This window comes from Bubalus kerabau, chromosome X, assembly GCF_029407905.1.
Source record: "Bubalus kerabau isolate K-KA32 ecotype Philippines breed swamp buffalo chromosome X, PCC_UOA_SB_1v2, whole genome shotgun sequence".
Lineage (NCBI taxonomy): Eukaryota > Metazoa > Chordata > Mammalia > Artiodactyla > Bovidae > Bubalus > Bubalus kerabau.
The window spans coordinates 5940048-5954484 of NC_073647.1; the positions used below are offsets into that span (position 1 = coordinate 5940048).

Here is a 14437-nt window from a genome sequence, read left to right on the forward strand (position 1 = left end):
CTTTTCCGAAGGGCTGTGGAGACTGGGAACACTGAGGGTACCAGCACATCAGGAGGCTCTGCCCCCTATCAGCTGTTTGACCTCAGGCAAGTCACTTCACTACCCTGAGCCTCAGATTTCACATCTTTTAAGGGAGGATAGTCGGTGCTCTGCACACATCCCTGGGTATCTCTGTCCTGACATCTGTCAGGACGTCGTGTCTGTGGAGTAGTTTGTAACTGGACGGCATTGTGCCTGTGGAAGCTGTCTAGTCTGCCCCCAGCAGGCACCCAAATGTGGTGTCGGGAGGACCCTCAGACCCTGTGCGTAACCAGGTGTAGGCAGTGGCAGCAGTCTTGGCTTCTCTCTTGGAACCTGTGATTACAGCCTGGGGGTTCACAGAACACTGCAGCAAAGATGGCACTAACCTTGATAAGGCTACGAATTGCTCTGAAGTTGTGTTCTGAAAGAGAGAAAGATGCAATTTCCTGCCACTGTGTGAACCCAGGTCCTGGTTTACCCCTCCAGGTAGACGCTGCCTGCTCTGTTCCAGGCGAAGGTGGTGACTGGATGGGACTGAAGCTTGTCGTCCTCAGCAGGAAACTTCGGGATGCGGGGGAGAGACTTAAACATCACTTGGTTTTCAAGATTTCACATCACCCTGATGCTTTTGTGACCCAAGAACTCAAAATTATTCTATTACACTTTTGTACTTTCACACTTTTGTGACACACAAGACATGTGAAACGATTATAGAGGTTTTTCTTTTCCAAGTGTGTTGATGCAGATTTTGCGTGTCTCAGCTGGTAAAGCATTTGCTTGCAATGTGGGAGACCTAGGTTCAATCCCTGGGTTGGGAAGATCCCTTGGAGAAGGGAACAGCTACCCACTCCAGTATTCTGGCTTGGAGAATTCCATGGACTGTATAGTCCATGGGGCAGCAAAGAGTTGGTCATAATTGAGTGACTTTCACTTTCAAAGACACTAGCATTCAACTTCTTGATTTGAGTCTCTGTGTGCTTGTATAATGCTGCCTTCCTCTCCCCACCACATCCACATACTCCTGACCAAACAGCTCACCTCTGAGGTTTGCATACTCGGGAATGCTCTTTTTGGGATATGCTCTTCTTATGCTTCCCAGATGAAGCTGGAGTAGAGTCTGAGCTGGGGAGGAGAATGTTCTTAGGACCTTCACAGTTTGATGCATGGTTGAGAAAAGACAAGATGAGGACGTTTCTGGAAAGAATCAATCCAAGGCTATGTTTGCATAATCTTTCATCATTAAAGGTTTCTTTGGTATATTAGTGTGTCCTCTGTGTCTGATGCTGTTGGCCACCCCCAAAGTCTCTTTGGCAATAAAGAGCCAAATCACCAGTTTGGGGATTTCCACAAATCTTCACTGAGGACTAAAGACCTAACTGTTCTTTTCAGGGCATCATTGAGAAAATGGCCTAGCAGATCTGACTTGTGTTAACCCATGTAAATCCTGCTTTATTTGTTTGCAGACATTTTGTTTCATCTGTTGTTTTGTTTCGTAGCAGGTGTCTTCCTCAATTCCAGAAAACATGGAGAAATCAATTATTATATGGGCTAGAGGGTGGTTGAGAAATAAAATTTACAAATGAGTATGCAATTTCTTTTTTAACTTTATTTTTTATTTTTGGCTGCAATGGGTCTTCGTTGTAGCAAGCAGGGACTACTCTCTAGTTGAAGTGCACAAGGTTTCATTGCAGTGGCTTCTCTTGTAGAGCATAGGCTCTGGTGCACACGGGCTTCAGCAGTTGCAGCATGCAGGCTCAATAGTTGTGGCTTGCAGGCTTAGTTGCTCCGTAGCCTGTGGAATCTTCCTGGACCAGGAATCAAACCCATGTCCCCTGTATCAGCAGGGGGATTCTTATCCATTGCACCACCAGGTAAATCCAACAAGTATGCAATTTCAGTTATGACACCAAAGAACTGTAATGCCAAAGGCAGTAGGAGAAAAGGGAAGACAATGGAAATGCTGAGTGTCACTTGCCCCCAAGAAAACAAGAAGCTTTCCTGTGTGTTTAAGATTTTCTTTGGCATACCTGCCTGTCCCCCTGTGTGCCACCTACCACACGGCTGAGGAATGTCTGTTTCACTTAGCAGACAGATTGTTTTCCTTTTAGGCTTAATACTCTTTGTTTCTAGAGGCCAGAAAACAGTGCAGGCCCCCAGAAGCCCACTCCCATCTCTTAACTTTAAGATCCTAGTCTTTGGGTCAAGCTGGGTCAGGTCTCTAGGGCAACTCTGGAGTTTTCATCCAGTGTCTGTTAAGGGCGGCCCAATGTGGGACTGACCATCTAGGCATCCCCATCAAAAGGCCAGCCATCTGGGAACAGTTCTGCCATAGTACTTGTGTTCTGAGCAGGAAGCTATTCAATGAGGCACTCCCCCAATATCAGACCTGCATGCTCAAGGACTGCTGGGAGGTCTTTGTGACATCACAGCTCTCAGTGATCTGCCCACCTGGGGCTGACAGGCACAGTACTCAGGGTGTGTGGCCTTTATGGATGGAGAACAGGCCTCCGTTTAGGAAAGGCCCTGGGCTCCCCTCACCTCCTCTCCCTTCCTGGGGCAGTCTGGTCAGGCCTTTTATGGTGGAAGTGAAGTCAGTCAGCCACACTTGCTGAGAAGCTGCCCAAACCCATGGTGCCTTGCTACATTTGACTCACTGCTTCTTTTTTCAGGTAAGCACAGTTTATCCTCCCAACTAGACTGTAGGTGCACTGAGGGTGGGAAACTTGTTTCAGCTTCACTTCACTTCAGGGCCTGCAGCACTCAGAAGACCCATGCTAGCTGACTGGGATCACTTGCCAGGGGATCGTCAGCATATAGCATGAGCTTCATCTCTGAGAACAGCCTTGTGGGGCATAGGCTGGGGTTGGGGCAGTAAGAAGATAAACAAGGGAAGGGGATGACAGGCTTAGCATGAAGGTACCAGGAGAGGTGAGGGCAGGAGCTGATAGGGAACGAACATGACTGAAGGGCTACACTGAGGCCATCTGATTGCGGGTTGGAAAAGAATTTCCAGACACAGGCCATTTCAGAAGGGAGTGAGTTTTTATTAAGAACAGAGAGCAGAGATAATGTGGGCACTGTGAATGCAGTGGGACGACCTCCTGACAGAGGAGGGAAAGCTGACAGTTTTCATGAGTTAATAGCCAATTTTTATAGCCTCAAGACAAAGAAAATTCCTGCTGGAAGGCTGGCGTTAGGTGATGGGTTGGGGTGCTATGGGGTGTTTAGTGGAGTGGGCACCTTGGCTTAATTGGGAATCAGGAACTTATTAGTGATGATCGGGGGGCTTTTGGCAACCATTACAAAGGGGCTCAGTCAGCTTGGGGGGTGTCCTTGGTTCTGGGCTTCGATTCTTTGGCCTTGGTGCAAGGCCTCGCACCTGTGGCCTTGGACAAGCCTCAACAGGTTACAGGTGGGAAGGAAGAAAAGCCAAGGCCCAGGGTGTGGCTGTCCTTTCTCCTGCGCTGATGTCAACTGCCCCTGTTGGACCCCCTTCCCGCTTCTGCCCCCCTCCCCAACTTGTTCCTCCCCTAACTGTCCTCAAGTCAGAAAGAAGCTGACAGCGACCAAAGCAACACACCCCCACAGAGCACCGCATCCTGGGTACCAATTCACCCCACTTTCCACACGCGGGGCAAGCGAGGCCCCGTCCCTTCTCCCTCCCCTGGCTGGAGCAAAGGATGAAGCCTGGGAGACTGCCATTTCTGACCCCGTGTGACCCCGTGTCTAAGGTCCCCCACAAGCAGACCGTGCACACTCACCAGGCTGCCCGCAGGGTCTAGAAGGGCCCTGAGGCGGGGCCCCGGGGCATGTCTTTGCACACAGGCTCCATGTTCTCGAAGGCACAGGCTGGCGCACTGCTGGAGCAGGCGCTGCAACCCCCGCCCTCCACCCGCTCCCGCTCTCCCTGGGCCTGGCCCCAGCTCCAGTGCAAGAGCTTGGGGACCAGGGTGTGTGAGAGGGGAGCTTCCAGAGGTTTATTTCCTGCTCTTTCTCCTCCTGCCCCACCTGCTTCTCTCCCATCTGCGCCCCCACTTACAAACCGCCCCCTCCCCTCAATACTCTTGTGCGGCGCAGCCTGGGGAGGAAGCATCGGAGGAGGGCATGGTTCGGAAGACCCTGTCCTCATTGCTGATGAGGGTTCAAAAGGTCTCTCAATCTGTTAGGCCCAGAGGCCAGAGTTTGTCACTTCAGTGAGGGGCTTGGCTGGGGGTAGAAGGTGACGTTCTGGCCACCCACTTGAAGCTTTTGCCTCAAAGAGGAGCCTTTCTAATCAGCTGGGAAATCTTTCCTGGCTCCCCCTAGAGAACATTTTTACCTTCTAAGAGCGTCTCATCGGTGGATTGCACATCTCTCTCCTCTGGGCAGTTAAGAATCCCACTGCCCACCCTTCCATGCTCACCCTGGGCCTCGCACCAATGGCCCAGGGCTGCTTAGGTCTCACCGCACAGGCGGCTGGAGCTCTGTCCTTTTGGAGTGCAGGTGCCACCCGGCCCAGTGTCTCCATTTCCCCCTCTTTCTCCCAGGGAACCCAGGAGAAGGGCAGGGCTGTGGATCAGGGCCTGCTGAGGCACTAGAAGGTTCATGGCAGTTGGTCCGATGGGCCATATGGGAGTCAGATCAACAAACAGAACCCAGGCCAGTCCTCATCATCCAGCGTTTTCACAGCTCATGAACCTCTGTGCTCCCCAATGCCAGTGTCCACACGAGCCCTCCTCCTGCCTTGGCTCTGATGTACCAAGCACTGTTCTCAGCCTTTTCTGCAAAACTGATTTGATCCTCATTAAGAATTCTATTCCACAGGCACTGTCATCCCCATTTTATAGACAAACTAAGAAAGGTTAAGTAAATTGTTCCTGGGTATGTGCTGATAACCATTACAATATAAGCTTGTCCTGGATTCATAAAAGACATCTTTGAAAACAATCAGGCACACAAGGGAGATCCTAACCTCAGAAGTTGGGAATAAATAAGTGAAAGCTCAGTCAATGAAGGTGGACAGCTCTGGGTTTGAGTTTTAGCCAACTTATGTAATACACTCTGTGCCCCTGCTCAACTGTAATGAAAACACCAACACCTACTTCTTGGGGCTATTGTGATGTATCGCTTCCCAGTGACTGGCACACAATAAGGACTCCCAGTATATACCAGCTGCGAGGCTCACTACTCCTGGCACGGCCCTGCAATCCCACCTGCTGCGGGGAAGCTAGCTTGGACAGGACAGCCTAGTCCTGATCCATAGGTCAGATTGCTCCTGTGACTAGATTAGCCCCCTCTCTCACTAACAGAAGAAGTCAATCATTTGGGCTTTGGTTCCTATTCGCTGAAATTGGTGTTGCCCTGGTAGCACATGTAAACATTCCAGCCAGGAAGCCTGGGGAAAAGCTGCCCAGTGACTCTTTCTGAGGCTTCCTGGGCCGCTGCTCTTTCATACAAGGATCCAAGATCTGAGGATCCGGTCACTCAGGTATTGTGGGTTATGAAGGGTGGGAGGGCTCTGCAAAAGGGGCCTGCCCTTGTTTTCCCCATTTGTCACTCACACCTCAAACTTGACCCCAACCCTTCATAGCCATTCTGCCTTCTGGCCTCTCATTAGGAAGGGGAGGGAGAGAAAGGGCTAGAAGAGGGTGGTGGGAGGGAGGCTTTGGGTCTGTGGTCCACAGGCATGTGAGGATAAGATGGGAACTGCCTCCTGAGCCCTGCTCCCCACTGGAGCACAGGGTTCCTGGGGTCCTTCTATAGACAAGGCTAATTTGGTGGGTTTGAAGGGCACAGATTTGGCTTCCAGTAAATTCATCAAGAGGCAATTTACTGAAAGTCAAGTCACCAAATGACCAAGTAGCCAAATGGGCTGTTTTCTGAAGGATCACATTGCTGGATGGGGTTTATGACAAACTGCTTTGGCCAAATTGGCACGGGCCTCGGGGTGGGAGAGCCAGTTCTTGAGGGCTAAGGGCCTCCAGATACCCTTACCCCGACCCTTCAGTCCCTCCTCACTCTGGGATGGGCTGCCTGGGAAGATTCCGTTTTCCCCCAAAGGATGAGCCTATCCACCCCTCCACTGCACCCAGGGGAGCTGGGTTGCCTAGTACAGCACCCACCACAGTCTGGGACCAGTGATGACATCCAGAAAGGGAACAAAGGATGACTTTGAAAGAGGCTCACAGTGATGAGGTCAGCACTCATTGTGAAGCGTGGAGGGGAGGAAGGAGGGCAGGGTGGAGAAGAGGCAGGCTGTGGAGCTGGATGGCCTGGTGTGAGGTTGGCTTCCTGGTTCACGTGAGTCCTTTTTATGATTCAGGGCCCCAGTGGGGAAACTGCTGGCATACAGAAAGTCAGAGAGAAGGGTTAAGTAAAGGGAATATTTACAAAGGTATTGGCAGAGGGTAGGGAAAGGAGGGTGGGACGGCTCCTTGGGGCTGGTAACAGTGGGGCCATGACATTGAGGGGAGAGGATGGTTACCTTCACCAGACTGAGAAGTGAGCAAGCTGCCCTGGGACTGGTGGCCACCTCCTCCATGCAGCCAGTCAGGGGTGACCCGGGAGGCGGAGAGCCCTGGGGGAATACCTGCCTGGAGCTCACTTTCCTTCTTTCAGTCTGATCTCCCCATTGTGTGGCACCGCCTGGAAGCCAGAGGGCATGCACAGCCCACTGTTACAGTCCTGGCAGTTCAGTGTTCCCGGCTGGAGAGCAGGGGAGGTGGGGAAAGTGGGCCTAGAAGGCATAAGATTTTATTTATTTATAGAGAAATAAATAGCTCCCTTAGGAGCGAGAGAGCCACTTTCAGGCAGCACTGGCCAAGCAGGGATTGCCTGCAGGGGGTTTATAACTATGCTAGAAGTGAGTACACCTCAGTGAGGAGACTTCAGCATAGCAGGGAAAGAAAGACTCCAAGACTCAAGGGAAAAAGATGGAAAATGTGCAAAGACTTCTAGCTCTGTGATGAACCCTTTACAGTCATGATAACTAATTTCCACAATCTGGATAAGTGTTAAACACACTTGGAAAATTTTAATTATCTCTTACAAACATCTTAGGCTTCCCTGGTGGCTCAGATGGTGAAGAATCTGCCTACAATGTAGGAGACGTGGCTTTGATCCTTGGGTCGGGAAGATCCCATGGAGAAGGGAACGGCAACCCACTCCAGTATTCTTGCCTGGAGAATTCCATGGACAGAGGAGCCTGGCAGGCTACAGTCCATGGGGTAGCAAAGAGTCAGACATGACCGAGTGACTAACACACACAAACATCTTACTAAAATAGGAGCTGCTGCTGCTGCTAAGTCACTTCAGTCTTGTCCGACTCTGTGCGACCCCATAGATGGCAGCCCATCAGGCTGCCCCGTCCCTGGGATTCTCCAGGCAAGAACACTGGAGTGGGTTGCCATTTCCTTCTCCAATGCATGAAAGTGAAAAGTGAAAGTGAAGTCGCTCAGTCATGTCTGACTCTTAGCGACCCCATGGCAGACAAATATTTTCTTAACAAATTTCAAGCTCTGAGCCAGCATCATACTTACTGGTGCCACACCAAAAAGCACACCCCTTGAAGCCCGAAGCAAAAGAAGCCACTGTCTTGTTTCCCTTCCATTTTTCTGGAAGTGTTACCCAACGCTAACACTTATATATTGCAGGGAAAGAGATGGCAAAAGAAAAGGTAGTTTCTGACAGATAATTGCATATCTGTAAAATCCAAGAGGAAAAAAACTGAAAAGCAAACTCCTCCTCTACTGTACTGCCTCGAATCCTTTTAATTCACTTTATCTTCAAAGAGCCACATGTCCTCAGTAGCCTAAAGTGGGGTTTGAAGTTGTTGTTGTTGTTTTATAATTTTATTTATTTATTTTTGGCTGTGCTGGGTCTTCGTTGCTGCATAGGCTTTCTCTAGTTGCCACAAGTGGGGGCTCTTCTTTGTTGCAGTGCACGGACTTCTCATTGTGGTGGCTTCTCTTGTTGCAGAGCACCCGCTCTAGGGCCTTTGGTAGTTGCAGCACGTGGGCTCAGTAGTTGCGGCTCCTGGGCTCTAGAGCACAGGCTCAATAGTTGTGGCACAGGAGCTTAGTTGCTCCGTGGCATGTTGGATCTTCCCAGATCAGGGATCGAACCTACATCTCTTGCATTAGCAGGCGGATTCTTTACCACTGAGCCACCAGGGAAACCTGGGGGTTGAAGTTCTAATAAAGACTCAACTAGAAATCAATACTGTTAGAACTATAAGGAAGTTAGGAATCAGTTGGCTACACCTTCCTTGACTTAAGTCTTCATGGTTATGAGAATAAGAAAATCCTTGGTTTTCAGTAATAGTGGATCTCAGCATCCAGGCACAGAAGGTAAACTGTGAGACCCCTCCTACCCTAACACCTAATACCCTCTCTAGAGGCAACAACCATTTCCTGTGTCTTGTGATTCTTCAAGAGATAGTCTGTACTTAAGATGAGTTTATACAGGCATGCACACACGCGCATGTACACACACACACACACACACACAAAGTAACTTCTTGAGTTTCTTTTTCCAGTGAAAAGAAAATGAATGGGACCAAAAATGTCAAATTTGAGAAGGAAGCAAATGAGGATAAAGGTTCTACAAGCCAGGCGATGGCTACAGAAGATCCTCAAGACATAACAAAAATAGCTCTAACTTTAGCCAAGGATGCCATCACTGCTGCTGTCAAATCTGCAGAAGGTAGTAAACCTGTCTGGGTGCCTATGGTCTCATTAGGTAATGCTTCACTAGGAAGTAACTAATACATTCATACTTTGTTTGCAGAAGCTGAAAACCCCGTCAAAAATATCGATTGGATCACCCATGGTGAGTTCACAGAAGAAAAGGGCCGTCAACAAGTTGAGGAGTTTGTTTTGGTAAGTTCTTTGGCCACTCCAGCTTTGCACACAAGGGAGAAGAATGACACAAAGGCTCCTGTTTGATGAAAAGTTGGAAGTCCTGCTAGAAAGCCTAAGTGATGATACCACAGGCGACTTGAATAAATAAAACCTGTCTCATCTGGATTTCAACTGGGATAGTCTTTGAAGGTGAACAGCACAATCGTATTCCCAGTGTTTGTATTGTCTTCACCATACACTTCCCTAAGAAAATCAGATATTCTTAGCTAAGCAATTTTCCCATGCCACTGCCCTAAATGGGGGCCTAATGGCCTAAGAAGGAATTGTTGTTTAGTTGTTAAGTTGTGTCTGACTTCTGCGACCCTGTGGACTGTAGCCCACCAGGTTCCTCTGCCCACAGGATTTCCCAGGCAAGATTATGGGAGTGGGTTGCCATTCCCTTCTGCAGGGGATCTTCCCAAACCAGGGATCGAACCTGCATCTCCTGCATTGGCAGGCAGATTCTTTACCACTGATTCACTGGGGAAGCCCTTTTAGAAGGGGGGAGATGCCTCTTTAAAAACAGGGGTTCTGTAGTCCCAGCTCTAGAGTTCTCACGTTAACAGGGGGGATGTAGAGAGATCACAATGCATTTTGCCTTAGCTCTGGAATGTGTTCACTGTACAGTCAGATGCACATGCTCCTAACTCCTTTTCTTTTTCCTCCTGGTCCTGGCTCTAACCTATTTGTGGGGCTTATCCTGGCAGCTCTCGGGAGAAGGCCCTGGGTTGCTTTGCATACTGGTGGGGTTGAGGAAGAAGACTGGTCTGAAACCCCCACTTGGTCTATTTCCTTGGAAGAGAAACCAGTTGAAACTGGTGGAGGCAAACTCCCGGAGCCTGGAAGAAGTGTCCAGCTGTGTCTGTTCCTCTGGTCAGTCCATCCAAGCCTTCTGGCCTAAGGGCACTTTCCCAGCCCCAGGAAGGCCCCAGTCAAGTGGGAAAGAGGAAAGGTCAGGGGTTTGGGACTCCACACCCTCCATTTGTGATCCAGCGGCACGACTGCTGTTGCCATTGCAAGGGGTACCAGGAACACAATGAAGACAAATGGTGCAAAGTTCTGGTTCCCCTTGGGCCTTCCCACTCGGAGAATATCTCCCATTTGGGTTTGGGCCAAAGGTTCTGCCTGCTGCACCCAGGGCTTATGAATCACACTGAATGGAATAGAGAACAAGCAGGAAAACGTGCCTCTGGAGATCCTACTGGTCCCGAGTAAAAGGCTAAAAGTCAGTCCTGCCTGGGCTACAGGGCCCCATGTGATCCGAGTCTCCATCCCCATCTCCTCCTAACTGACTGCTCAGACCCCATCACCTACCACCTTCTCCCTGGTCACCTTTCTCACTCAAGTTGTACTTGCAGTTCAACTGCCAGGCATGCTCCCACCTCAGGGTCTCTGCACTTGCTGTTCCCTCTCCCCTGAGATCTAATCTCATGGGTAATGTTTTCCCTCTCTTCAGGTTTTTGTTAAGACGCCTTATGCTCAGAGGCCTTTCCCTGCCACCTGATTTAAAATTGCACCCATTTCTCCTCTGACTTATTTCTTTCCCATCAGAACTCAGCTCTATCTAGGATATTAGATTTTATTTACCCTATTGCCTTTTATCCGCCATCAGAACACATGGTCCATGAAGGCAGAGATTTTTGTTCACTGTCATGTCCCCAGGCCTTAGAAAGGTCAAGTACATAGTAGTGAAAGTGAAAGCCACTCAAGTCATGTCCGACTCTTTGCGAACCCATGGACTGTATAGTCCATGGAATTCTCCAGGCCAGAATACTGGAGTGGGTAGCTGTTCCCTTCTTCAGGAGATCTTCCCAACCCAGGGATCGAACCCAGGTCTCCTTCATTGCAAGCAGATGCTTTACCAGCTGAGTCACCAGGGTATATAAATATGTGTTGAATATATGAACAGATTTATTCTCTGTGCCATTATTTCTTCACAGATGAAAAGCTAAGTCAAACTATTTGTCTTACTCATTGGTAGGACTGTTGTGAGGACAGAGACAAATTAGAAAGTAGAAGGTGATGGAAAAGGTAGAAGCTCTATGTAACTCCTGACATAAAACCACCATTTCCAGTCCTACTAATGCAGCAAGCTCTAGAAGTAAAGCCTACCATCTAAGTGCCAGGCATTTCTAATGGAGCACTTTCTCAAGCTTACTGAAGATTTCTTAGAGTTCACCACACACCAGGGGATGGCAAATTAGGAGTTATTACCATTTACTGAGCGAGCACTGCAATGTGCCAAGCACCACTAAGCACTTCACATGCATTATCTCATTTAATCCTCACAATAGGTACCTCAGTGTACCCATTTTACAGATGATGAATCCTGAGGGTCAGAGAGGTTGGGTGATCTGTCCAAAGTCTATCTGATTAATCAGCAAAATGAAGTTTTGACTGTAGGTCTATCTGATATACTTTTCTCACCATAATAGGAAGAGTCCTTTTTGATGCCCAAAATAATACAGTTTACTATCAATGAAAAATGCAAATTCAAAAGATTTTAAGGTATTACAATGTGAATAAGAATGATTCAATCTGGTATCAGAAGGCTTGTGTGTTTGTGGGGAGGGAACGGGTACACTTATACACTACCAGTGGGCATAACTGGTTTATTTTCTTCAGCAATGCAATGTGGTAACAAGAACACACAAAACAGTTCTTTAAAAAAATTGTTTTTAATTTATTTTTATCTTTTGGTGCACTTCACGGCATGTGGGATCTTAGTCCTCTGACCAGGGATTGAACCCATGCCTCCAGTGCTGGCAGCATGGAGTCTTAACCACTGGACCACCGAGAAGTCCCAAGAATACACAAAGAAGTTCTTTATACAAGAAAACCTGAAAAAAAAAAAAAAAAAAAAGAAAACCTGGAAAATCCCTCATGCCTATCACACACTTACAATATTTTCATAATAAAATTAAGATATCATTATTAAAAAAAAAAACTCAGTGAGCAAAAAGACACAAAGTAGACAATGAAAACCCCCTTCTAACCCCACAATATCCAGTTCTACTCCCTCAGATGTCACTTACCAGGGATAACAGTTTTGTGCATATACTTCCAGGTGCCTGTTGATTTTGAGTGTCTAATAGTATGTAATTGTCTAAGCCATCCATGGCAGAATAGCACGATGAAATACTCTTTTCCTGGAAGTGAGTATATAAAGCAATGTTATGTAAAAATGACAAAACATGGGATAACACACACTCACAGGATAGAGATGAAAATGGGAAGATTGGCTTGATGGAGACAGCTGAATTTACTGTATCTAAACCCGCTTTAGAATATCCTAGAGCTGAGACATCTGATGGGGTGGAGAGAGCACTGAGCTGGCTGCCTGGGAGCCTGGGTCCCAGTCCCAGCTGTTTTGTTTGTCCTTTGCTATTTCTAGGTGCCGGGATCCTCATGTGCAAAGCCAGGGGCTCTGTTAGATGATCTTTAGGGACCACTCCAATGCTATAGAGCCTGTGACTGTGTGACAGATTATTTTTTAAAAAATTTTGGCTGCGCTGAGAGGCATGTAGGATCTTAGTCCCTGACCAGGGATTGAACCCATACCCCCTGCATTGGAAGTACAGTCTTAACCACTGGACCATCAGAGACCATCTGTGACATTAAGCATTAGGCCTAAAAAAGTGTATCAAGTATAACACAGAAAGGTTGAAAATAAAAGGCATGCTCCAATGGTCCTCATAGGGTTGACTGTTGACTCCTTAATTCAAAGGAATAATGATCTATGTAAGAACACACAGACCTGATCTCAAGAAATTTAGAGTCTGATGTTCCTCTCTGGCCAACTCTAACAGCCAATTGGGTATAAGTTTGAAATAAAATCAGCTGAGGCAGAAGGTCAGCCTATAGTTTTTGTTTCTTTTTATTATTGTCTGCACTGGGTCTTTGTTGCAGCATGCGGGTTCTTTGTGTGGCATGCAGTCGCACAGGCTTTAGGTTCCTTGCGGCATGTGGCATCTTAGTTCCCCAATCAAGGATCAAACCCACGTCCCTTGCATTGGGAGATGGATTCTTAACCACTGGACCAGCAGGGAAGTCCCAATATTTATGTTTTTAAAGGAAGGCCTGAAGTTTTTTACCATCTCCTCCCAAACTCTCTTCTGATAGATATCACTGGGATTGTTAGAGAATCCTACTCCTGTCCTTCTGTGGACCTTCATCTTATTTTAGGATCTTTTCCAATTTGGAAGCTTTCTGTGCCCCAACAGCCAGAGCAAGGGGATTTCGTTGAACTTGATGAATATCTCTGGCTTTCAAGGCCTGGTGCTAAGGCTCAAGGGTGCAACGTGACTTGTGTGGACCTGAGGTGTTATTAAGGTGTGTGCTTTGGAGGGGGAAGCTTCTCCAAGCCATCTGGATGATCCTGACCTATTCCTTTTCTGACCTTATTTTACTTACCACTTAGGGCTGCAATGAAGTGAGTCTGGTTTTCCCAAACAGGTGATGAAATCAGCCTCATCACTTTCCTTTTATTTTTTAAAAAGTCTTTATTGAATTTATTACAATATTGTTTATGTCTTACGTTTTGGGCCATGAGGCATGTAGGATCTTAGCTCCCCGACCAAGGATCGAACCTGCATCCTCCTGCATTGGAAGGTGAAGTCTTAACCCACTGGACCACCAGGGAAGTCCCAGCCTCATTACTTCCTAGTCACACATTTAGGTCTCCTGGAGTGAGCAGAACACACGTTCTAAGCACTTTCTAATTATTTGCCAATTAACCAAACTCGCCTTCCAAGTAAGGGTCTGGAAGGAAGTCACTGTGGACATGCATGCAGTGTGTATGTACACACACCTGAGTGTGAGCCCCTGTGCTCCAAAGTCCAATCTCAAGCAATGTCTGCACTGTTAGCTTATTTCCCATTTTAGCTCCACCTTTTCTCTCCTCTACCCTTGGAGATAAGTGAGAGTTGACTGTAGTTTGAACCCCGGTCTAAAAGGTTAGAAATGGAGTCCCCAAGTGGGGCTATAATCCCTACTGTTGTGTGCTGCCTTCATCGCAGCGGTCCCCAACATGCGGGCTACACACCGGAAGGTACCTCCAGTAATATCAGCGGCAGCATTAGATTAGAAATAAAAGTGCCCAATAAATGTAATGCACTTGAATCAGCCCCAAACCATCCCCACCCCCCTGGCCGTGGAAAAGCTGTCTTTCACGAAACTGGTCCCTAGTGCCAAAAAGGGTGGGGTGCGCTGAGAGGACTTGAACAGAAGTCTGCTTTTCTTCCTCTGTGTGCTTTTTCTTTTCTCCTGTGAAATAGAATTGGGAGTATCAAGGCTGCTGGGAGCACTACACAGAGTTTTTAAGGAGGGAAGATGTGCTTCACAGCTTCTACTACATCTACTGTGTACGGTGGAGCATCCCAACTGCTCGGAGACCCACAGCCCAAATCACTGCCAGTGTGTACTTCACCATCAAGATCAACAAAAACAAACCTCTGGTAAGCGCTTCCTTGGCTGCCCTGTTCCCTTCAGTGAGACTTCAATGAGAACAGACTTGGCATGTCAAGGCCATTGATGGC

At 47.9% G+C, this 14437-nt stretch overlaps 1 protein-coding gene across 1 annotated transcript; it reads left to right on the top strand.

Moving 5' to 3' along the window:
- The first annotated feature begins 2293 nt into the window (after nt 1–2293).
- Nucleotides 2294–14437, top strand: AKAP14 (A-kinase anchoring protein 14). The gene is made up of 4 exons (XM_055564657.1): nt 2294–2690; nt 8537–8703; nt 8788–8939; nt 14177–14437. The coding sequence occupies exons 2-4, from the start codon at nt 8547–8549 to the stop codon at nt 14402–14404; spliced, it is 537 nt and encodes a 178-aa protein (XP_055420632.1). The 5' UTR covers nt 2294–2690; nt 8537–8546; the 3' UTR covers nt 14405–14437.

What these genes read in the sequence shown, in the direction of transcription:
- AKAP14 (XM_055564657.1), top strand. Translation starts at nt 8,547, where the DNA reads ATGAATGGGACCAAAAATGTCAAATTTGAGAAGGAAGCAAATGAGGAT. An exon ending in TGCTGTCAAATCTGCAGAAG is followed by an intron (nt 8,704 to 8,787) that starts GTAGTAAACCTG and finishes CTTTGTTTGCAG; the next exon opens with AAGCTGAAAACCCCGTCAAA. An exon ending in AGAATGACACAAAGGCTCCT is followed by an intron (nt 8,940 to 14,176) that starts GTTTGATGAAAA and finishes CCTGTGAAATAG; the next exon opens with AATTGGGAGTATCAAGGCTG.